The sequence below is a fragment of the Amborella trichopoda genome, chromosome 5 (assembly GCF_054954075.1).
Source record: "Amborella trichopoda isolate Santa Cruz 75 chromosome 5, AtrichopodaSantaCruz75HAP2 v2.0, whole genome shotgun sequence".
Classification (NCBI taxonomy): Eukaryota; Viridiplantae; Streptophyta; class Magnoliopsida; order Amborellales; family Amborellaceae; genus Amborella; species Amborella trichopoda.
The window spans coordinates 40,751,728-40,776,925 of record NC_142340.1 but is presented as its reverse complement, the minus strand read 5'-3'; the positions used below and the strand labels follow the sequence as shown (position 1 = coordinate 40,776,925).

Below are 25,198 nucleotides of genomic sequence, written 5' to 3'. Positions count from 1 at the left end.
AGTCTCACTGGTGTGTTCTTCCCACCTCAATAGCTGTTTAAACTTAAGGAAGAACCAAATTATTTATTTCATCATCTTCCTCTCCCCTGGTTTTTCCTCAACTTTTTTGTACTCTTTTACAGTTATGGCTTTGTCAATGGCTTCCATGTCTGGACTTATTAAAAAAGACCTCAAAATTTCGCCAAGCATGGGGTACTCTGTTAGGAGAGCACCAATGAGCTTGGGTATGCACATTTTTGTATTTATTACTTGGGTTTCTTTCATTTTTCATTTTTTTTCTCTCTCATCGTTTCTCTTTCTCTCTCATGTTGTTCAATTTGTAGTACAATGCTTGTGTTTGATTCATTTGTCATTGTTTCTCTTTTTATCATCTTCATATGCAAGAAGGGGGTGAATATGCAGGTTTAAGAAATGGGTTTATCTGTTGGGTTTGTTTCATTTGTCATTACTTCTCTCTCTCTCTTCTCTCTCATCTTCATCAATGGCTAGTAAAGTGGGCAAAATATGCAGGTTTAAGAAGTGGGTTTTCATTAGCAAGTAGAGGAAGAAGCTTTGAGGTTGAGAACGATGGTTTGGGTGTTTCTGAAAGATGTCCAACTCCTATTTTACTGGCTCGGGCTTCTAGGTACATTTCAATTGCGTTTGCTTGGTGAAATGTACTTTATTTCTCTTATTTTCAGCATTTTTTGCTATTAGTAGTCTATGTTCTTCTTGAAAAGTTCTATGGCTTAATATAAGGAGTTGCAAGGTAAATCTTCGGTGTTGGGTTTTGGCATAGTGAGCCGGCCCATAATTTATATTTCAATTAGAATCTCTCTATCTCCCCACCCCCCACTACTGTTTCTTCTCGTCTCCCTGTTATTTTCTTTATATCCCTTAGTTTTTCTGTAACAGTGCGATTTCATAGATGTTAGAATTTCCATTTTATTGTGCATGAATGAGATCAAGTTTCCTTAAGGGATCCCAAATGGTTGTATTAGGTGCCTTAAGTGATTGATGGAAACACCAAGGATCTGAAAGCAACATTTTGCTGTTAACTCATGGTCATCGTACCCCAGCTTTTTTCTTGATTATCTTCTCGGGCATCTATGATTTAGCCAATGGGTTTTTATTTTTTTGAAAGAATTCTTTTGGTTGTTCAGATATTTTCCACAAATTTTTAAAACCTTGGTCTTATTGTTTCTGTAACCATCTAATCTCTAATTTTTGGCATGCAAATGATTATATGATATACCCCATCTTCCTCTCATTGATTATTTTGGTTTTTCCTCATGTGGAGTTCTATAGGCTTTTTTACTATATTAATATGAATTTGATGGAAAAATGTCTCATTCTTACTTTCACCATTTGCTCTTCGATTCAGGCTTGTAGATTGAGTAATTCATATAATATTCATATCATCCTTTTCATTTGATTGATTCTTTTGTTTTTTCCATGTGGAGTTCATGCATAATTCAAGAGGTTCAAGGTGGTTAAAAATTTCTAATTTCCTCATGTGTACTTAGGAGTCGTATAGTTTTGTGCAAAGCTGAAGTGAATGTAGCCGGAGATGTTCCAAGCAACAACCCTAGTGGAATGAGCCAGTATGAGAGAATTGTGGAGTTGTTGACAACTCTCTTCCCAGTATGGGTATGATTGCTTTGCTTTCTTCGTGTTCTTGGGAAGTATACTTGTTGTGTTAGTTGTAAGTTTGAAAATTTCCTAAGATTGCTCTTTTCCTTACCCTTCTTAGCTTGTTTGCAATGTCAGGAATCCTACAAGCTCTTGTTTGCTCCATTTTAATTTATCCTCATTCATTATGTTTCTAAGATAACATGCTTTGGTATGGGAAATGCTGCCAATTATAGCTGACACCATTTGCTATGGCTGAATCATTTTCTCCCTGCTTCTCAGGTTATTTTGGGCACAATTATTGGTATATACAAGCCATCTGCAGTAAGTTATCTATGGAGTTTTCTATTCGTGGGCGAAGTGTTTAGTTAGTTTATATATATTCATATCAAATCATAAAGTAAGTGGTTGCTAAAATATTTTGTTATTTTTCTTATCTTTCAGGTTACTTGGTTAGAAACAGACTTATTTACTGTTGGCTTGGGTTTTCTCATGCTATCTATGGGACTGACATTAACCTTTGAAGATTTCAAACGGTGCATGCGAAACCCATGGACTGTAAGATATTTGCTCTTTTTGATCAGAAAATGTCAATAAAATAGAAAGTTTTGTAAGGGAAGTGTATACTGTTATCCAATGTGCTATGGGGCATCCACCATCCATTCCTGGTGATGGACAGTTTAGATGAAGTTCACATATCCAAGCCCAGGTCCCACTACAGTAAATCGCTACGTGCATCATCTGGAATGAACAGTCGATGCCCCCTGGATTATCACGTACTGTACTTCATTGAATTATGGCATGCTTCTCTTCCTTTTTATTTCAAATGATCATTTTCATTGTTCTCTTTTGGTGATTCTATCATATCCTAAGGGGACTAAACAATTCTTTATTTTCAGGTGGGAGTTGGGTTTCTTGCTCAGTACCTCATCAAACCAATGTTAGGCTTCTTCATTGCCATGGTACATAGATACATCATAACCAAGCTTGTAGATTGCTGCCATGGCATCTTTAATGGCTTCGACATTAGCATTAAGAAGTTCCATTTCCTCCTCAACTTTCATTCCTTATAGTTACGTATAACAGATGATAGGATTAGAGAGTTGAACATGATCATCTTCCTAGTTATATGGCCTATAGGTGCTAGAAATCTTATGATCGTAGTCATACATGAATACCATGATAATCAACATGAAAGGCTATGGTTTTCAACGGTTTTCAAGTGTCTTAAGGCATTAATCAATTGAATCACAAATCATACTATACAAATACTTCATTTCAAGAAGCTTTTAGGAAATGATATGCTAGAAATGTGCTTGGAATTCTACAAATTATTGGGTGACTTTATTCCATCCAAGACTGGAGAAATCATGATTTGTGTCAGTAGTGTAATATGCAATGGTTCCATAACTAGTTCATGTTGCTACCTTTAGCTTTTTGCAATATGTAGTTGCTGGTGTATTTTTTAGCAGATTTCAAATATTACCTAGCTTTGGAAAATAGATTTGAATGTGCAAATTACCATTTGAAATTTTGAATAACTGCTGTAATTGGTGGGATAAAGACTTATATGTTTCCATTGTAATGGAAAAGACAAGCTTTAAAAACTAGTCTGTTTTTTTTTTGGAAACAGTTTAGTATGATGACCATTTAGCTTATCAATAAATGTTCTGTTCAACATAAAAGTGGAAAATTGTTAAGCTGGAGCTGCTGGAGCTACAACAATAGATCTTTTTAGACTTCAGGACAATTTTGCCGTTAGGATGGAAATATGGGTGAACAAGTACAAGAGAATATCAACATAGCCTATGGATAATTCTATTACTGTAGAGTGAAATGGCAAGGCATCTATGTCAAGTTGTTTTATTTTATTTTTTGTTTATGTACTATGCGTTGTTGCATGCAGTATAGATAAATTACATGATGACGGTGTTCAAATGTTTACGAAGTTCTGACGGGCGTAGAACATTTGAAAATAAGACTGACCAAGAACTGAGTTCCAAGGATCAAAGTAAAAAATTTAAAATTTCAGATCGTTACTATTTTTATTTTTATTTTTATTTTTATTTTTATTCTTTAAATTATCTGGAGTTCCGAGGTCTTGTTCAAGCCAAATTATGAGTGTTGATTAAGCTTGAATAAACTGGGGGGAGTGGGCCTTTTTGATTCCCTTCTTATTGCACTTCATGGGTCTTTTCTGAATGGCCCATAGGGCTGTAGACACTTGACGAACTGGTACGTTAGTCCCAACCCACGCAAGTAGTAGTATTTTGCCTTAGGTACATGTTGAGGTCCATTTCAAGCATTTCTTTTTGTCTATTTGGTTTTCTATACTTGAATGGGGCATGTATTTTAGATAGGTTCTTTGGTTGGATTACTTAGAGTAAGGTTTCTACAGTTGTGGAGTGTTAATGTCGTAAAAATTTTGGATGTTCATATATTGTGCAAAGTTGTTGTCTGTTGGGCAATTCTTACAATACAAAGGATGTTGGGATCCGTTTCTCATTGTGCCCGTTAGTTTCCACATGCAGTCTCTTTCAGAATTGTTGGAGGCTGGAGTGGGTTCAAAAGAAGGATGGGTTCTGGAGATGCCGAACCGCTATAGGATGGAATGTCCCTGGGATTAGGATCGACAATCCGTACATTCAACATTAAGGAGCTAGATCCTAGGATACCTGGGAGCGAGATCCCATGTCACTGGGATCGAGGTTTTGACTTGGAAGGATCTAAGCTCCACTATACATAAGGCAAGATCAATTAATAGTATATGATAAATTTAGGATTGAGACAATGCCTGCTCAATCCATTATCATACACCTTAGCTTATTACCATTGCCATAGTTATAGTACTCCAATTAACTACAATAACACATTTTAATAATATTATAAATTGGCTTAGTATGATATTAAATTGTAGCTTTTTAAATACAATAAGTCTAGTATACCACTATATAATATGCACCACAATTTAACATATTCTAAAAAAATAAATTTGCAATACCAAGTAGAGGACCAGTAGTTCCATTAATAGTGTAGCTCCTCTCCTTTGAGGGATTTACAAGCATGTAGACTGAGATCCCATTTTATAGGGATCGAGATCCCTATTTCTCTAAACCCAGCTCCTTGTAAGATCCCTTCGAGGAACCACATGATCGAGTTCCTAAGGTGGGACCATGGCTTTACCCCCAAGGTTCCTGCAACTATGGTCTCTTTTGCTTCTAGGAACTCTTTCCTTATAAATGGGCAGAATGATGTTTCCAAAAAATTGTAATTTTCACATTTAATTTGTTATTGTAAAAATTGGGAGACAATACTTTCTTTTTTTTTCATTGAGCAAAGCATTTTATAAAGAAAAGAGAATATGGATAAGATACCCTTTGGGAAAAACACATGAGATGGCCTTCAATCCAATTGCCGTTATACCTCTATGTGCACTACAAGCCACCTTATTTATCTTCCTAAAGTATAGTAAAATGAGACTCGTATTACAGAAGTTAGACAATGGATGATGGATTTGTACCTTAATTGTTTCCAGGCTTCATGGATTTGGGTATTCCCCTTTTAAAACTTGGATTGGTTCGAATAATCACCTCTATTATCTCTTGACCCGCAAATCATTTAATCAAGCTACCCACTCCTATCTACTGAAAATAAAAGCTATCCACTCCTGTGAGATCACGTTTGTTTTGATCAATTGTTAGTGGATTTGCTTTTGAGTGCTCTTCGTTCTGGCCCAAAATGGTAGTGATTTATCTCTTCCACAGATTTGGGGAAGTCTTTGGTTATTTTTTAAAACTAGAAAAAAACTAAAAGTCCATAAAAGGTGTATAACTAGGGATTTTTCAAAATTTTTTAATTTAAAATATAACATCATCATCATCATCATTCGAACTTTATACCAACTATTTAGGCTCGGCTACATGAATCTTGTTCCACCATTCCGCTCTATTAAGGGCCATAATCTTAGTTAGACCATAGGTCATCATATCTCTTCTTACTAATTTCATCCATGTTCTTTGGGCCTTCCCCTTGCCCTTTTTGAGCCTTCCACTTGAACCAAATTGCTCCTCTTAACCGGTGCTATTCTAGGTTGACGGTGCACATGGCTAGACGACCTTAGTCTTCTTTCCGTCATCTTATCGCCTATTGCCACCCCTACGTTCCCTTTGATATTCATTCTGAATTCTATCGTTTATTGTCTTGCCACTCAGCCATCTCAACAACCTCATCTTAGCTACACTCATTCTATGAATATGTTGTTTCTTGACTGTCCAACATTATGTCCCCTAAAGTATGGCTGATTCTATAGGTATCCTATAGAACTTCTCCTACATTTCAATTGGTAGACGGCGGTCACATAAGACTCCGGAAGCACATCTCCACTTCATCCACCTAGCTCTAATTCTATGCGCGTCATCTTTATCAATCTCTTCATTGTCATGGATTGTGGACCCAAGATATCGAAAATAATCTCTTTTAGGTACTTTTTGGCCATCAATCTTAACTGATTAATCTTTTTTACTTTTAGTAGTACTAAACTTGAATTTCATAATTCTGCGTTTGGCGAATTTGAGGCCTTTTGATTTTGGAGCATCCTCAAATTTTTTTTGTGTTAGTGATGTCTCTAGTTTCATCAATCAAAACTAAGTCATCCATAACCAAAACAAAGGGATCAATGAAAATAATTAGTAAATTATTCTGAAAATAATTTCTCCACTTTCATTGATCTCTTCATCTTTCTCTAAGACTCTAATCCCCACTCTTAATGCATTTAACATGATCTAGGTCCCTACACTTCCTCTCTCGTATTTTTCTAGTTTGAAGACATTTTTTTTCATATTTTAATATAAAATATATATTATAAAATATATTTTAAGTTTATATTAAAATTGATCTTAATATAAATATATATTTTGTAAATTTTTTGAATATTTCAGGATAGTTTTCCCCAAATTGTAGTGTATTTTAGGGGCCCTGCAAAGTTTTAAATACATTAGGGGTGTTTATGAATTTTTTAATCATAGAATAAATTTAATGGGGGAGCGATTTACTTGGTTTGGGTTTATGGCCAAAGCTGAAAACTTTGGCTGTTTCTGCCAAAGAGAAGCAAATTTGATTACATTGGTTTTGGCATTGTAGTATCTTATATTTTCAGTTCTGAGGCCTATGTAGTTTTTTAGAATCAGTCCTCTTACTTTTACTATCTCCTAACGCCACAAGGATTGGGTCCCTTTGATAGCTCCATTGGTGTCAAAGAGTACAACTTCCTTTGGGGTGTTGGAATCCATTCTATCTGTGCTTGAGATCCCATACCCCTATTTGATCTTAGTCATCAGAGAGATAACGTCCTATGAATGACCTTGAACAGAATGGATGGAGTCCATGTTCTCCCTTAAAAAAATTCTATTATTCTTTCCTGAACGTGCAAACTAATGGCCAGAAAGACAATGATGAGGGTTTGAACCCTCTAGTCCCATCTTGTTCCCAAAAAATCCAGCAACAAACAAAAGGATGATGCATGATCCAATTAATATTTAATATTTTATCTCAATTGACCACATTACCCATCTTCACGTTTGGAGTATCTGGTGATCGATTGTTTGTTTTGCCTCCATAAAATGCACATGCTGATCAAGACCATTTATTGATTGCTATAGATCGTTACGATGAGTACTTTGTCCATACGAGCTAATAATAAAATAATGCAACTCTAGTGTGGGATGTCCTTCATTCCTGCTTCGTCAGAAATACAAGTTGGGACCAGAAAATAATTTACAGTCCTTAGATTTTTATTTGGGAATATCTCCAACACCCTCATTATTCTAGCCTTTCTATCACCCCCTTGACATAAACCCTCAAAATAACTCAATTAGTTTTTTCCATCTTAGAGTCCTCACATAAATTCTCTTTACAATTTAATTAATTTCCATTTTATCCATTTCAAACTCAACTTCTTGAAAGTGAAGCATACATAATATATGGCATGCATTCTTGTCAATTCAACGATAAGGTCCAGGACAATCTACTAGGTGTAGTGGCAAGATAGGGCTGAAATTCCCATATTGCCTTCCCTTCGTTGATGGTGATGAAGGGTATTTTCTCCTTGATTGATCGACTAGCATGGTTGTCAAGTTATTGTTGGGAAATCGGTCTCGGTTCTCTCCTTTTAGGTGTCATTTTTGCACCATTTGATATTCAAGCCTAGGTTGTGAGTTACGTCGATCACAATGGCTGGTCATGGTGGTGTATATATATGGTGCTTATGACCTCGATCAGATGTTGGAAACAGTGAATAACCTAAAGAGGTCAGTAGCCTTGATGATTCCTGAGAGGGATCAGTGTAGGTATGCCTCCGATGGGATACGGTGATGAGACCAACATGTATGGATTTCTTTGGTGAGCAACCTGAGCTGAAGGCCAAGTTGAGTGTTTGCCCGTAAACGGGTCAAATTCATGGTCTGATTGTGGTCAGGAGTTCAGTGCACGATGTCATTGAGCTTGGTACGAATCAATGATGATTTGAGTGGGTATTATGGAACTCTATTTGGGGACTACCATGAAGAAATTTTGTTCAAATGGTTCTCAAGATCGGCAAGTCATAAATTGAGATTCTCCATCAATATTTGATCATAACATGGTGAAGATTTAGGTATTGATAAAGAAGTAGATTACCCTATCCTTAGTCGCAATCCAATCTTCGACGAGGATCAAGAAGGAGAGGATTTCGTGGATGCTCTTTCCTTGACGAAGAACTGAGTGGATGTGAAGGAGGTTTTCCCAAATATTGGAGGTAACTGGTTCCTTAGACCCAAAGGAAGTAGCGAGAGAATGGTGATGATAGAGCTAATGATGGCGATGTTCTTCTTGGAATTTCACCTGAATTTACGATGTCATTTGAGGTTCACATGTAAGAGTTCAAGGCCTTTCTCTCTGAACTCTCAGCATGTGAATTTGCCATAGGAGATGCCCACTAAAGGGTTGTTGATATCATTCTCTATGAGAGAACTTAGGCTGAGTTGTCGAATCTGATTTGATGGAAGAACCAAATATGTTCCTTATCATCTTCCCCCGAAACTGAAGCCTAAGGAACCAAATATTTGCATCTTGACTTCACAAAGTTCAGCAAGAGTGAGCCTCAAAGTTAAGGGTTCTTTCTTGCAACCTAAGGGAAGAGATTTCCTTAGATGTGTTTGTGGCCAATAATGTTGTGCACTTGCCTTGCAGTTGTGGTAGTTTTCAATGTGATCAAAATGTGATGGATGAGATGTTTATGAGAGGCACCATGACTTGGAAAACATTGATCTCTAGAACTTGTATATCTTTAAGTTACAATGTTTACCGAGAGATTGAAAACCTCTGGGTATGACCTTAAATAGCAGAATGACGGACCATGATTCGTGTAGCCGACCCCAATTAATTGGGGAAAGGCTATGATGAGGATGATGATGATGATGATGATATTGTTACGTCAAAGTGGTGTAGTGGATGAGAGGACAGTACGGAGGTAGTTAAGCATGCCAATACTATATCTCTGAAATATGGGTTTGGAGGTTTTCTTTTCATTGCCAATGTGCTGTCATTAGCTTGTTGTGAAGCTAGCAACCTCCTTGTTGCAAATTCAGTGTTTCCCCAAATAATAAAGATGAAGATACTCGTGAGTTTGGTTTGGGTAGGCTTTTCAAGGGAGGTATGATTGGAATTCCCTCTTATGCTTAGCCCTGATTTGTATCCCAGTACTTCTATTTTCCTTGTGGTTACTAGTGCATACCTATGCTTGACCTCAAGGAATCCAATCTTGGGTGTTGAATTTTTGGGGTTGGACTGTAAATTGGGCTAAGATTTACATATTTCTTTTTGGGATTCTTTTATTGCGTTGTAGGTCTGGTTTGGGTTGTTGGAGGGTCCATGGTCTTCTTTTGAAAATTGGCGAGACCAGGCATTTGCAGTTTGAAACTCTCTGATAGGAGCTTGTGCTCTCATCTCCATGGAGGTATTGCTTTGTGTTATGTTCTAGAACTCAATGCTTTAGGCCTGAAAATGGACAATTCAGCAACTCTCCACAATCTTGAGCATGCAAAGCAAGCCCATGCTCTCATATTGACTTTTGAGACCTCAAGTGGGTCTTGAATCAACTATTGGATTGTTATAAAACAGTTTATGTTTCAGATAAACATTCAAGCTCTTCCCGTAATCCATGCCTTAATGTTAGGTTATGTGGTTGATGGCTATGTGAGAACCAATGGTGTTGGTGCTTGTGCTCCTAGTTTCATAGCTCGTGTTGTTAGTGAACTCAACACCATCACTAAAGTTTGCAGCAGAGAAATGCCCATAATTTTTGTGACTGCGACGAATAGCGTGGGTGATGAGCATGGTATGAGTGACACTACTATTTCCACTGGTTGGAATGATGGTGAGCCTGTTTTATATAAGCATGAGCAGCAACCTATATGCCTTTCCTCACTCAACTGTCAGTTTTGAGCCCATTTTTCTTCCTTGAAACCATGACCAGAAATCAAATGGACATTGAAGTGGCATTTTCTAGAGGGTGCACATACGAAGGAAAAGGCAGACCTAAGAGGGAGAATAACGATGAAGAAACTCTGATTTATGTGTGAACCCTTGCTGTCCTTCTTTGGCCACACCATGGATTGTACCATTTTGGACAGCCTTTGAATGACCAAATTGATATTGAAATGGGTTTCCCTGATGCAAACAGCTGAACAAGTCTCCCCAAAAAGTTTAAGCCTCTCCCCTATTTCTTGAAAGGATTGGAGCGAGTGTGAGGAGATCATTTGGGTTGAACACGATTTTGAGGTAGCACAGGCTGTTTCAGTTGCTGCATAAATAATAGCAAAGGGAAAGAGTGAATTTGATGTGTTTGGCTGGCAGGCCATTCCCAAGTAGTTCATGCAGCAAGCTCAAGCATGTCTGTATGTGAGTGGGAATGGAGACCTTCCTTCTGTTGCTCAGTTCTCTGAGTCATTGGTGAGGGGTTTGTTCTACCAAAGTGTTGCTGCAGACTTTTTACCATAGGACACAAAGGTTCATGCCACTCTGGGGTTAACTGAAACGTTGGTTCAAGTTTCAGGAGAGATGAAAAGAAATGAGTTGTGTAAGGCCTCTTCATGGGAAGTCAAGCTTCTTTGGTTGGGACTAAGACTTCTTCGACAATGGTTCAAACTTCTTTGATGGGTAGTGACACTTCTTCATTTCCAACATTCCACTCTAATCTTTCCATTTGCGGCATGTTGCTTACCATATTTGCCAAATGTGGGACCAACAAAGCCCAGGTGTTCAACCTCATGCCTTGTACGGATAAATTCCGTGGAGTCGTAGGACTTCACCATCAGTTAGAGGAAAAGCATTCTAAGAAGTAGTCAAAACTGAAGGACGAGTTCTTTTCCGTGGGAGTGTGATGCAAATCGCATAAAAGGGCTAGCTGGACCAAATTTCATACTTTTGAATTTGATGTTGGGCCGTTTCTGGAATTGCATTACTTGTTAAGTTGGATATGTGGGAATTGTTTAATTTGTTGGGTACGTTTTATGTAATTTGTCATTAAAGGGTTATTTTGGGTTTTGATTTGAAGTCTGGGGTAGAAGAGAGTGCTGCGGATTTCTGATGTAGTCAACAAGTTAGAGTAATGTTGTTTTGAGTACCCATGAATCAAATAGTCAATAATTTAGAGTTCCTATGCATGGGAATTTAGTTGCATGAATGAGGACTTGCAGCATAGGAACTTGGTTACATGGAGGTGCATGCAATTTGATTTTAATGTATAGAGGATAGCGTATAATGGTAGTTTTGTCATTTTCCTATTTTGTTAGGGGCCTTTTGGTCGTCTTGGTCCCAGAGGTGATTTCATATATATTTAACATTGCTGTGACAGATGCAGTTGATGCAGTTGTTGCTGTGACAGATAAGAAGTAGCATTCTTATCCTCCTACTTGGTGTATAGAGAGGAAGCGAGAGATTGCCCTACTTGTGAGTTGGAAGGCCTGTACTAGGTTTAGTGATGAGATATAGGGCTGAAATTCCCTTAATTCCTTTCCTTTCTTTAGAGCGATTGAGGGCTTTTTGTTCTTGATTGACCAACCAGCACGATCGTCAAGATACTGTTGTGAAATCGGTCTCTGTTCTCTTCTTTCCAGGTGCTAGTTTTGGACCATTTGGTATTTGAGCCTAGGTTGTGAGTTATGTCGATTACGATAGCTGGTTGTGGCCATTTGTACGGTGCTCATGACCTGGATCGGATATTTGAAAGGGTGAATGACTTAAAGAGGTCAGTAGCCTTGTTGATGCGTGGGAGGGATCAACGTAGGCATGTTCCAGGTGGGATAAGGTCTATGATGATGAGACCAACATGTATGGGTTTCTTTGGTGAGTACTATGAGTCAGAGACCAAGTTGATATCGGACAAGTCAAATTCATGGTTAGGAGTTTGGTGCACAACTGCCTCGACTAGGTACGAAACTGATGATGATTTGAGAGGGTGTTATGGAACTCTATTTGAGGATGAACATGGAGAAATTTTGTTCTCATCAAATGATTTCCAAAATAATCAAGTCATAATGGATTTTCCACTAATCTTTGACGTATACCATGATGAAGATTTAGGTGTTGATGAAGAAGTAGATGACCCTATCTGTAATAGCAATCCAGTCTTTGAAGAGGATCAAGAACAAGAGGATTTCATGGATGCTCCTGTTAAGAACCAGGTGGATGTGAAGGAGTTGTTCCTAAAACATTGGAGGTAGCTGGTTTCTTCGACCCCAAAGAAAGTAGCACGTAGAAATAGTGATGATGGAGTTAATGATGATGATGTTGTTCTCGGAGTTTTACCTGAATTTATGGTGTCATGTGAGCTTCAGGCCAAAGAGTTCAAGATGTTTCCCCTTGAAGTCTCAGTTGGTGAATTCTCCACAGGAGATGCTCACCAAAGAGTTGCTGAAATCCTTCTGAGTGAGAAAACTCAGGCTGAGATGTCACTCTACTTTGGTGGAAGAACCTAATCTGTTCTTTATCCATTGTCCCCCAAAACCATAGGGAACCTACTATTTTCATACTGACCTCACAAAGTTCGGGAAGACTGAGCCATAAAGTTAAGAGTTTTTCATGCAATCTACGAGAAGAGGTTTTCTCAGATGGCCATAAGGTTGTGCACTAGCATCAGTTTTCAATGTGATCAAAATGTGATGGATGGGATGTCTATGAGATGCACCACGACCTGGAAAGCATTTGATCTCTAGTTTTTTTGAATTGTATATCTTTAAGGTTGGGTTACAATGTTTCCAAGAGATGAAGACCTCTAGGTTTTGGTCTTCTCAGTATGCTTGTTTGTATTTTCACATCGAAGTGTAGTGAATGATTGGGGAGTATGGAGGTAGTTAAGCAGGCCAACATTAGCTTCGAAATATGGGTTTGGAGGTTGTCTTTGCACTGCCAATGCGCTCTCATTAGCCTGTTGCGAAGCTAGCAACCTTCTTTTTTGCAAATTCAGTGTTTCCTCAAACAATAAAGATGAAGATACTTATGAGGTTGGTTTGAGTAGGCTTTTCAAGGGAAGTATGATTGGTGTTTCACTCTTATGCTTAGCCATGATTTGTATCCCAGTAATTCTACTCTCCTTGTGGTTACTAGTGCATACCTATGCTTGACATCAAGGAACCCAATCTTGGGTGTTGAATTTTTGGGTTGGACTGTAATTTGGGCTTAGATTCACATATTTCTTTTGGGATTCTTTTATTGTGTTGTATGCTTGGTTTGATTTGTTGGAGGGTGCATGGTCTTTTATTGAAAATTGGCTAGACTGGGGCATTCTCAGTTGGAACTCTTTGATAAGACCTTGTGTTGTCCATCTCCATGGAGGTATTGCTTTGAATTATGTTCTAGAACTCAATGGATAATTCAGGAACTCCCCACAATCTCGAGCATGCAAAGCAATCCCATGCTCGCATACGGAGTTTGAGACCTCAAGTGGGCTTTGAATCAACTATTGGATTGCTACGAAAGAATTTGTCTTAGAGAAGCATTCAAGCTCTTCCCTGAGCCATGCCTTAACTTTATTGGGTGTTGTAATTAGCCTATTGTAGGTTTTTCTGTTGATGGCTTTTCAAGAACCAATATTTTTGGTATTTGTGCTCTTAGTTTCATAGCTGGTGTTCTTAGTAAACGCAACACCATCACTGAAGTTTGCAGCAAAGAATTGCCCATGATTTTTGTGACTGCGATGAATTGCTTGGGTGATGAGTGTGGGTTGAACGACACTACTATTTCCACTGGCTGGAAGGATGGTGAGCTTCTTTACATAAGCATGAGCGGCAACCTCTGTGCCTTTGCTCACTCAACTTTCAGTTTTGAGCCCTTTGCTTTCTTCCTAGGAACCACGACAAGAAATCAAATGGACCTTGAAGTGGCATTTTCTAGAGGGTGCACATATGAAGGACAAGGCAGGCCTAAGAGGGAGAATAATGAGGAAGAAATTCTGATTTATGTGCAAACCCTTGTTGTTCTTCTTTGGCCACCATGGAGTTGTCCCATTTGGAAGGCCTTTGAATGACCAAATTGATACTGGAGTGCATTTCCCTGATTTGAACCAGCTGAGCAAGTCTCTCCAAAAAGGTTAAGCATCTCCCATTTGTCTTAAAAGGCTTGGAGATAGTATGAGGAGATCATTTGGGTTGAACATGACTTTGTGGTAGCATAGGCTGTTTCTGTTGATGCAAAAGAGATAGCCGGTGGAGAGAGTCAAATTGATGTGTTTGGCCTTCAGGCTATTCCCAATTATTTCATGCAGCAAGCTCAAACATGTTTGTATGGAAGTGGGAATGGAGACTTTCCTAATGTTGTTCAGTTCGACAAGTCATTGTTAGGGGTTTGTTATACTAAAGTGTTGCTAAAGGTTTGTTACCATTGGTCGCAAAGGTTCTAGTCCATGCCAATCTGGGGTTTACTAACAAGGCAGTTGAAGTTTCAAGAGAGATGAACATAAATGGGAATGAGTTCAATGAATTATCTCTTGATGTTCTGATCCATGCCTCCCACTTCATTGACGGGCTCTTGTATGTGAAGGCTTCTTCAGTGGTAAGGCCTCTCCAATGGGAAGTTAAGCTTCTTTGGTTCGTATTGAAACTTCCTTGACAAGGATTCAAATTTCTTTGATGGGTAGCAAGACATCTTCGTCGCCTACATTCCACACTAATCTTTCCATTTGCAGCATGTTGCCTACCATGTATGCTAAAGGGCATACGGATATTTTAGTCATTTTCCAATTTTGTTAGAGGCATTTGGGTCATTGTCTTGGGCCCAGAAGTGGGATCATGACTTCTAACACTTTGAACCTTGCTGTAATAGATGCAGTTGTTGCTGATGAATGAAATGAAGTAGAGTTCTCATCCTCCTACTAGGTGGAGAGAGAGAGAGAGAGAGAGAGAGAGAGAGAGAGAGAGATTGCCCAACTTGGGAGTTGGAGAGCCTCTACTAGTTGTAGAGGCGAGACACGAAGCCGAAAGTCCCCTAGTTCCTTTCCTTCCTTGGTGGCGATCGAGAGTGTTCTCTCCTTGATTGATCGAGTATCTTCAAATTACTGTTGTGATATCGGTTTTAGGTGCCGGTTTTCTAGAAGTTTCTAAGGAAATTTAGGTCTGGACCTGGTTAAGTTTATGGCATTACCCTTTCATTTTTTTTGAAAATTTACAGTGAGGTTTTTCTTTTTTGTGTTTTTCTATTTTTCCAGTTTTGTCCCTGGTTCGGTGCAGCATCAAACCACATTTTTTATTAACATTTTTTTAAAATATTTTTGATGGAATCTAGGCTGTCCGATGCCCCAGATATCGGACCGGCCCATTTCTAGGCGGTCCAATATTGGAAATACCACACGGCCTTATAGTTCCATATGGTGGGCTTGAATGAGGTGGTCTAATGTCTGAAACATTAAATCGCTTTTAAATTATAAGAAAAAAAAATGGTCTGTTTGATGTTTAGTTATATCGGACGACCCAATTTTTATTATTATATGTTTTCTTATTATTTTATTATTTTTATTTATTTTTATAATTTAAAAGGGCTCTGTTGTTTCAGACTCGACAATTGGATTCAAACCCACCATATGGAATGGTAGGATGATCCGATGTTTCCAATATCCATTCACCTCATGAATGGGCCAGCCAGTATGATATTTGGGGCATCAAACTGCTGCCAGAAACGGCAAAAATGAAAAATAAGAATTAGCAAAAAATGCGGTCCTATGCTTGCAATATTGAACAGGGGGCAAAACTGGAAAAAATGAGAAAAACACAAAAAAGAAGGAACTCATCATAAAATTTTGAAAATATGGATCAAGGGGTAATTATGTAAATTTAACTGGTCCATGCATTAATTTCCCAAGCTTTTAAAGGGTCAACTGTTAGGAATGATTCTAGTAGTGCTACTTTGATTTTCATACTTGAGGGTGTCATTTCTACTGAAGGAAAACTGTTTTAATCAGTTGCATATCAGTGTTTGACATATAAATCATTTCAAACTTTAAAGTTATACTACTTTTGGATAAAATATATAAACAATACTTGGAACACTGTAAATCATGGGGTGCTCCTATCCATCAATGAGAAAAATCATATTGGCGCTCCAAAACACCGATAATTACATACTGCCTGTATATTTTCTTTTTGACAAATTTTCCCTGGAGAAGTGTTTAACTTGGTCTAGTACTCTAAATATTAGACTGAGCTGAAATAAGTCACTGGACAAAGAAAAGATCCATTCAGGTGTCTCCTTGATTTAAACAAGAGGGAACTTGCCAAATCTCTCTAGGGAAACTTCCAATCCCTAATAGCGTACCTCATGCATGCTTTATGCAGGTGCTTTAGTCTCTGTTAAGAATTTTTTTATTTTTACATTATGAGTTTTTAGTTGATTGCTAATTTTGTGACATTTTTTTTTGTAGGCTTTAAAGTTGTCTGCTCCTCTTGCAACTGGCCTCATCTTGGTGTCATGCTGCCCTGGAGGCCAGGCATCAAATGTGGCTACATACATATCTAAAGGAAATGTGGCACTCTCAGTTCTTATGACTACGTAAGTACAATTGACATTGATTTATTGTGGAATTGCATTTTTTAACGGTTCAGAATTAATACTTTTCATTTGTTTTGTGGAGAGAGATGGAACTTGCGATTGGCTATTAGCTCCAAGCATTTGGAATTTGTTTGTGAATAGATCCATTTATTATGTATATGAAGGTTATATAATATAAACATGAAGTTTTTTTGTTAAATTCTATATTGTTAGAATTTTCCATCTTTTCCACATGTATTTGATCTAATTTTTCATCTTTTCCACATTAATGAAATTATGTAGCTGCTCAACAATTGGTGCTATTATCATGACTCCTCTCCTAACTAAGATTCTTGCTGGTCAGCTTGTTCCTGTTGATGCAGTGGTAAGATCACATGCAACGCTTAGTTGATAAGCATTTGAGGAGTCTGTTGTAAATGTTTTCATATATCGAATGCTTATTTTTTGTGAAATATGAGTTTATGGTTGGATTTCTTAACCTATCCAAACGACAAATAAGTCTCTAGATGGGTTTTGTCCTGATGTAGGATACTTGGTTCCAACAAGCTTATCTATGCTCTCTTAAAGTGAGAACTGTCTTAATGAGCAGGGCCTTGCCATAAGCACATTTCAAGTTGTCCTGGTGCCAACTGTGGTTGGAGGTAATCATTTCCATATGAGAATGTGCTTTTCTTTGTTTTTTTTGTGAATATACTTAGCTTTTCCTGAACATTTTGTGGGTCTCTATCCTTCTAATCCAAGGTTCTTATTTTGATGAATGCGCTGAAATGTATATGTTTGCAATGTGGCTTCATTTTCAGTGTTGGCGCATGAGTATTTTCCAAAGTTTACGGAGAAAATAATCACACTCACACCATTAATTGGGGTTGTCCTGACCACCCTTCTTTGTGCAAGTCCTGTAAGTATATTTCAATGATTTTTCCTATGTGAGAGAGAGAGAGAGAGAGAGAGAGAGAGAGAGAGAGAGAGGCAGGGAGGTAGGTAGGGAGGGAGAGAGAGAGTTACACCATGGACCTTGTGTTTGATCATGAGGTCTATTCTGTTGATTGCTGGAATTTGAAATTGTGTCGAACCCAATGAACTATAAACAGTGAAGTTCGTTGGGATGATCACCATTCATTGAAATTATGGATGGTGAGGTGCGGGACACTGCAGAATAGGACTTGTGCTCAAGGTGGCTAGCACTCTCTTCCATCATTCAAGTGGATTGTGATAACCATGTTCTATGTTTTTCCAGTATCCCAGTTGGATTGTAGTCCTCGTTCTTCGATTACATTTTTTGACAATATTCTATTTTTGGAGCTGATTTTCTTTTGTACCTGTTGCCAAGATTGGACAAGTGTCAGAAGTCTTGAAGGTCCAAGGAACCCAACTTATATTTCCTGTAGCTCTCCTTCATATAGCTGCATTTGCTCTTGGGTATTGGCTTTCAAGGTTATCATCTTTTGGTGAATCCACGTCTCGTACAATTTCCATTGAATGTGGGATGCAGGTAATATGCCTTCTTGCTTTCCCTATATTGATTAACTTGCATTAATATGAGCATTGAATGAATGCACAGACACACATACACACACACATGGATGCATGTTAGGTTATTAGCTTGACTACCTGTAACCCATGTTCGAGTCCTCCAAATCATTAGTTAAGGGGGTCTATTCGATACAAAAACTTTCATATCATTTTTAGACACCCTCAAGATCAGTTCCATTAGAAAAACGATGGTGATTTGGTGATAAAAAATACTCCAACTCAGTTCCCCCTCGAACTAACTCTGAACTGTCTATTTGAGTGATGAAGTTCTAGGGTTTTAAGAGAACAAAAGCTTATTTTTTATTTCTTTGAATTGTTCACCAGGTGAAGCGGAGATGATCTGAAAATTTCCAAAGATCGGAAACATCCCTCTTAGTGTTTTTTTTTGATGAAATCCCTCTAACTTAGTGTTATCCCAACACTCCAATCTTTTCTCTAATGTTGCATGTTGACACGTGTTGACACTTCTAGACATAGTATCAATATATTTTATTTGAAACTTGTACCTGAGTTTAAACTTAAGACCTCTTGGTGCAGAGTGGTACAGTCTACCACTGTGGCAGCAACGAACCTCTATGAAACATGCAAATTTTATGATATCAAGGGTTCATAGAGCTTGAAAGCATTTTTTGTTTTTTGAATTGTTTCACAAGGTGAATAAGAGATGATCTAAGAGTTTCATATCGAAAACATCCTCCTAATTCAGTTGCATGTAACACTCCATCTTTTCTCTATTGCTGCATGTTGAAATGTGTTAAGACACTTCCAGACATGGATTTCAAGAAATGTTATATGAAACTTCATGCATGAGTTGAAACTTAGGACCTCCATCGAGGAGCGGTATGGTCTACCATTCCACCAGCAACACAACATCTGTGTGAAACATGACTTCACTTATGACATCTTGAGGAGGCGCAGACCTACTAGCTTGAACTAGGTTTTTTTGCAAAGACGATAGGGAAGATCCAAAATTAGAGAAATATGCAAAAACCAAAGATATAAAGAGCACTTGTTGCTCTAGGGTTTTGAATAAAAGTCCATACTCCATAACATTATCCATCATTGTTCTTGAGTACATCCTTTTATAAGAAAACCCTAAACAAGAATTAATCCTATCCATCCATCTACTCTAATCATGACCATTTATTATAGAAGAGTGAATAGAAAGATATAAAAAACTCTAGAAATTACTACTTATGCCTCCCCCCCCCCCCAAAAAAAAAAGACTCAAGAAATAAATAAAAGACATAAAAGGATAGATTCAATGACGAATTTTCCCGTTTGTAGTTGCTCTTGTAAACTTTAAGCTTCTCTCTCTCTTGTCTAGATACTCAAGAGTAGTATTCTGGCTTGCATCAGTCCATCCTTCCTCAAAAGAATTTTCCCTCGAATTCGACAGCTCGTCGTCTGAGGTATCACCAAGATATGGAATGAGATGCTTGACATTAGAAACATCAGAAGTGTGAATATTGGTTGATAGCTTTAACTGATAGGCATTGTCATTGATCTTCTTCAAAATTTTGAATGGTCCTACCTTGACAAGACTTCAGATCAAGACGTGCCGTTTTATTGCATTCCCCATAGACATTTGAGTAACCATACTTTGGGTCCATTGAGAATTGCCATACTTGTAGTACATAAGCACAACACACTCGGTCCTGAACACTTCGTAGAATATTCTACGACGAATTTTAATGCGGCTCAAGATTAATGATGCATTATCCCCGTGATTTCCTTCAATGTGCACAGTCATTAGGTTTTCCACTCAAAACAAAATAATGGTTGAAGCAGAACTCCAACATTAGGAATCACATAAGCTACCATTTGATAGCTACCTTCTATTTCGAACTCACTAGCAAAATACTCAAAGGAAAATATCACCAAACCCTTGGAGCACACATCACATGATACTCCATATTCAGGTAAAACATCAAGTAAAACAACATCTTTTTCCACCTTGATCTCCTTTATCCTCCTTTTCTTCGCCTTGTTGTTCTCCATAGAGATAGTCACCCATCAAATCATCATAAAAAATGGGACCCTCATCAAAGTTAGGATCACTATCAAAGATCATTATCTCCATCAAAAGGTTCCTTGCTAAAGATTAGATAACCATTAAGACTATGATCACCCACTTCTTTCTCAACACCTAAATTTTCATCTAGATAGTTGTTCAAGGACTGAAGGTAAGTCTCAATCCATAACATGCTGATTTTGAGAACCATTTGATAAGAACGAAGTTTCTTCATGGTTGTCCTCGGATAGACTTTCGTAACACTTTGGGATCTCAACCTTGAGACTGGTTTACCATCTTCTACTATCCCTATCTGTACTATCAACTACTTGGCTTCTGGTTGTCCTCGGATAAACTTTCATAACACTTTGGAATCTCAACCTTGAGACTGGTTTACCATCTTCTACTATCCCTATCTGTACTATCAACTACCTCTCTCCTTGGAGCTTGATTATGGAAGAGATTTATGGATTCCTCATCTGCCTCGATCTTATCCTTTGAGATGGGGCTTCCATATCTGCCAAACATAGAGCTAGGGTTTCGACCAATTTTCTCAGATCTGCAATCCCTTCTTGGGAACTAGCATCAAAGGCTTCTATGGTGCTCTTTTCCTCCTTTTCCTCTTCATGGAGGCATTGTTGTTGATTAGGGCAAAAAAATCGATGCTACAATACCTTACTATAATAACTTGCTACAAGTACCGTACAGTGCCATGCTACAGTGTCATCCTTACGGATCGTCATGCTCTGATACCAACCTGGCGTAGATCTAGTACCTTGAGCTAGGGTTTTTTGCAAAGAAGAAGATACGGAAGATTCAAAATAGAGACATATGCAAAACCAAAGATAAAAGAAGAAGCACTTGTTGCTCAAGGGTTTTGAATAAAAGTCCATAATATTATCCATCATTGTGTACATCCTTTTATAAGAAAACCCTAAACAAGAATTAATCATGGCCATCCATCTACACTAATCATGGGCATTTATTATCAAAGACTTAAAGTGAATAGAAAGACATAAAAAGCTCTAGAATTACTAATTATGCCTCAAAGTAAATAAAAATGACTCCAGAAATAAATAAAAGACATAAAAGGATAGAGTCAATGACTAATTTGCCCTTTTGTGGTTCCTCTTATAAACGTTAAGATTATCTCAATTATCTAGATACGCGATAGCAATATTCTGGGCTGCATCATGAAGTGACATAGTAAGCTCTACCACTCTACCAGCCATGCACGAGTTTATAAGACAAAACTTATTATATACACCAATGTTCAAAAACACGGACTTACATTAGGAACAGACAGGGCCAAGTCTAGGTCAACTCACAGAGTATTGAGCTGACCCGATTCAGTCTTGCTTAGGTTGAAGAGAATAGAGAAAAAAATACTGAAAAATAAGGAAAAGTGAAAGTAGGAAAATCTAAGGAAAAGGACAAATCAGAGAAAAATTCAAAAAACTAACAGAAAAATGAAAATTTCCGAAATTACATGTTGAATAGGGTTGCTTTTGTTGGGGTTTTGTGGCCTTTAAAACCCGTGAAAGCATGTAATAAAAAATTATGGTGGATTATGCACTTCAGTTGGCGTATGTGTGGTGGTTGACTAACTTGGGGTAGGTGGTTTATGACTCTGGTTATATCTAAAACCCTTATCTTGGGAATATGGCACTACTTATGAGAACCTTATGTCTAAAACCCTTATCCTGGGAATATGGTTAGGTGGTTTTTTGGCTAGGTGAACCTTATGGTCTCCTAAGTGCCGTTGTAGGCCTGTGAGAGCATGGGCTAAATCCTCAGTAAACTTCCACACAACATGTATGCATGAGAACTATATTCCAGGAAGAAACCTTATAAAGGGATATGTATACATGTGCATAGAGAGAGTCCTCTTTGCACTGTGGTGATATGTGCGTGTCACTTACTCTTAGGGAGGCGGGGGGACCTGTAATCCACATACCAGGACCATGATTCTACTATTTATTGGTTAGTTTTGACAGACTAATCATGAGCCTCTGCATGAGACTGTGGATTATGGGTCTAGTTGGGTTGGTTTGAGAAGTTAGTTGATGATCATGGTTACTGTGTTGGGTGGAGTGTTCTGACAGCCACTTTTTCTTGACACATTGGTATCATTCCACTTCTAGAAATTTTGTTTTTAGCTTAAGAAATGTTTGTGTGATCTTTAGAATTTTTTGGAATTTTTAAAATCTTTTTTCAACAATAAATTGAACCCTAAAAAGGGTATTTTATAATTTTTATTTTTGTTGGGGTTGAGTAGGACCCACATGGAGGGGACAAGCGTTCAGCACCCACACGTTGGGGGCCCCACGTGGAGTAGGATGTGGGTCCCATTAGGGCCACATTCCCCACATGGTGATCATGTGTCGTTATTTAAATGTTGTGTTTTTTTTTTAATAAAAGAGATTTTGTTAGAGGAATCTTAAGAAAATCCTCGAGAAAGATTTTTTGAGCATATTTTGTGGAATTATAGATGTTTATGTTTGAAAAATATTCTTTTGACTTTGAATTTGACAAAATCTTTATGAGTTCGAATTTGTAATAATCTTTTTGTGTGAGAAAAGGAAATTCTAGTCAAAATAGAATAGATGAGATTTGATTTGTTTTATCCTAGGTTGACTAGAAATGGATGTGGGTCAATGAATCAGGGGATAAGGTTCCTAGATTCCTCCCTAAATTATGATGACTGATTTTTGGGATGAATGGTTCATATTTATTTTTTTCTCAACCTCACAGTATACTTAGGAGTCCTATGGCCAAGTGGAATTCTATTTTAGATAGGCATATTTGGACCCTTGAAGCTATAAATAGAGGGTAGCCCTCCTTATTCTAACCACTTGATCTCTCACCCTCTCGCTCTCTCCCCTCTATCCTCTATGTCTTTCTCTATCTTTGTCTCTCTTCTCTCTAGTCTCTCTCTAAGTGGTGGCACCCATTACTCAAGCACACTTGGGGTAGCATGCTCATCTAAAGGTAAGAAAGGAGGCACACCCAGCCCACTTTGTGAAAGGGTGGTGCCACTAAGGTGGCATGCCTTAAGAGTCCCAAATGGTTATAGAACCTAGATCTAGCCTATATATATATATATATATATATATATATATATATATATAGTGAAATGCTGGCAAAGGCTCACGAGCCTACAACTACATATAGGCCCAACAGCTCAGACTTAATCTGGGTCGATCCAATGATCACGATTGCCTTTTGTATTTGAATTTTAATTTTTTTATATAAATCTAAATCACTTGCAATTTTGGACGTGTGTTCTTTAAAAATATTAGAATCCAATAAAAATATCCAAAAAATATTTTGTGAAAAATAAATTAACTAAAATACCCTCGAAATATTGCAGGGGTATTTTGATCAATTTATATTTATTGAATTATTTTTTTTAATATTTTTATTAGGTACGTGTTGATGAGAAGATTAGACGCCTAAAATTTCAAGTGATTTGGATTTGTAGAAAAAAATTAAAATTAAAATACGAAATGAAGTCGTGTTCGTCAGATTGATCCAGATTGAATCTTGACCATTAGGCCTATATGTAGTTCTATGCTAGTGGGCCTACACGCCAACATTTCATATATATATATATATATATATATATATATATATGAAGATACTAGAAATCGCCTATAAGAAAAAATGAACGGTGATTTCGCCTACCCTCTTCACCATCCAAAGTTTATCGCACGGTCGCGATTGTCCGGTAGTGTTTTATTTTTCATTTGTTTTCTTCAAATCCGAATGATTTGAAATTTAGAGCGTGTGTTCATAAAAAATAGGCGAATCTACGAAAAATATCAAAAAAATATTTTACATAAAATAAATTGATCAAAATACCCCCAAAAAGTTTTAGGGGTATTTTGGTCAATTATTTTTTTGGCGAATTATTATTTTTATATTTTTATTAGGTACTCCTCACTAAGATGTACACACGCTCCAAATTTCAGATCATTCCTATTTGTAAAAAAAAAAAGAAAATTGAAACACTACTGGATAATCGTGACCGTGTGATGAACTTTGGATGGTGATGAGGGTTCATTTTTGCCTATAGGCGTTGGGAAGACTTTTCTATATATATATATATATATATCATGAGGTTCACATGTTTTTATATTTGAAATTTTTTTGAAAGCTCTCACTTTGAAATGCTCGAAACCTGTTCTCTTTCTTGTTTCTGCAGAGCTCAGCACTAGGGTTTTTACTGGCTCAGAAACACTTCACGAATCCTCTTGTTGCTGTTCCTTCAGCTGTTAGTGTCGTCTGTATGGCGGTATGATTTTTTATAACTTAAGAGCTCCTTCTATCTTCCTGATTTGTAGCTAACTGCTTTTTGAGTAGGGAGAGTATACTAGGACCATAGTCCGTTAGGGTCCATGACCATTAAATTATGGATGGTTTGTCCATTATTTCAATGGACGGTCATGACCCGAGTAGACTATGGTTTTAAAGTATCCACTGCGATATGGTACGGTTTAATGATAAATTATGCATGGATCTTTGTTTGGGTTTCTTTAACAGTTGGGTGGAAGTGCTCTTGCTGTCTTTTGGAGGAACAGGCGAATTCCCGCTAATGACAAGGATGATTTCAAGGAGTAAATGGTTGGTATTCAAAACTCGCTTTGCAAATTGTTCAGGAACAAGTATATTTGGTTTCCCTCTCCATTTCTGTTGGAAACCGAGCTCTTTCATCTCCCTTTGCAGAGGATCTTATTATTTCACTTCTGGATTTTATAGGTAGATAAAAATTTTGGGTATGGGCTTTGGGAACTGGTATATATTATCTTGTGTCAGACCATCCATTACTATAGTGCGAGTCTTTAAAGAGAAAATATGTATGTTTCATATGGTCTGTTGTTTGAATTATGATTGAAGTATAAGCAGTGGGCTATACCAGTCACACAGTACTTTAATGAAGCTGAGCGGGATTCTTTCAGTTGTAAA

At 37.6% G+C, this 25,198-nt stretch overlaps 1 protein-coding gene across 1 annotated transcript; it reads left to right on the top strand.

Moving 5' to 3' along the window:
• BASS2 (Sodium Bile acid symporter family) lies at nt 1-25,198 on the top strand. The gene is made up of 13 exons (XM_088867895.1): nt 1-224; nt 511-625; nt 1,506-1,629; nt 1,894-1,935; nt 2,056-2,169; nt 2,511-2,573; nt 16,556-16,683; nt 16,966-17,047; nt 17,273-17,324; nt 17,484-17,581; nt 18,014-18,175; nt 24,438-24,527; nt 24,776-25,198. The coding sequence occupies exons 1-13, from the start codon at nt 125-127 to the stop codon at nt 24,851-24,853; spliced, it is 1,248 nt and encodes a 415-aa protein (XP_088724021.1). The 5' UTR covers nt 1-124; the 3' UTR covers nt 24,854-25,198.

Bases quoted from the DNA above. Each gene is read 5' to 3' on its own strand.
- BASS2 (XM_088867895.1), top strand. From the start codon at position 125: ATGGCTTTGTCAATGGCTTCCATGTCTGGACTTATTAAAAAAGACCTC. The intron at 1,936-2,055 runs GTAAGTTATCTA...CTTATCTTTCAG, and splicing joins GTATATACAAGCCATCTGCA to GTTACTTGGTTAGAAACAGA. The intron at 24,528-24,775 runs GTATGATTTTTT...TTTCTTTAACAG, and splicing joins TTAGTGTCGTCTGTATGGCG to TTGGGTGGAAGTGCTCTTGC.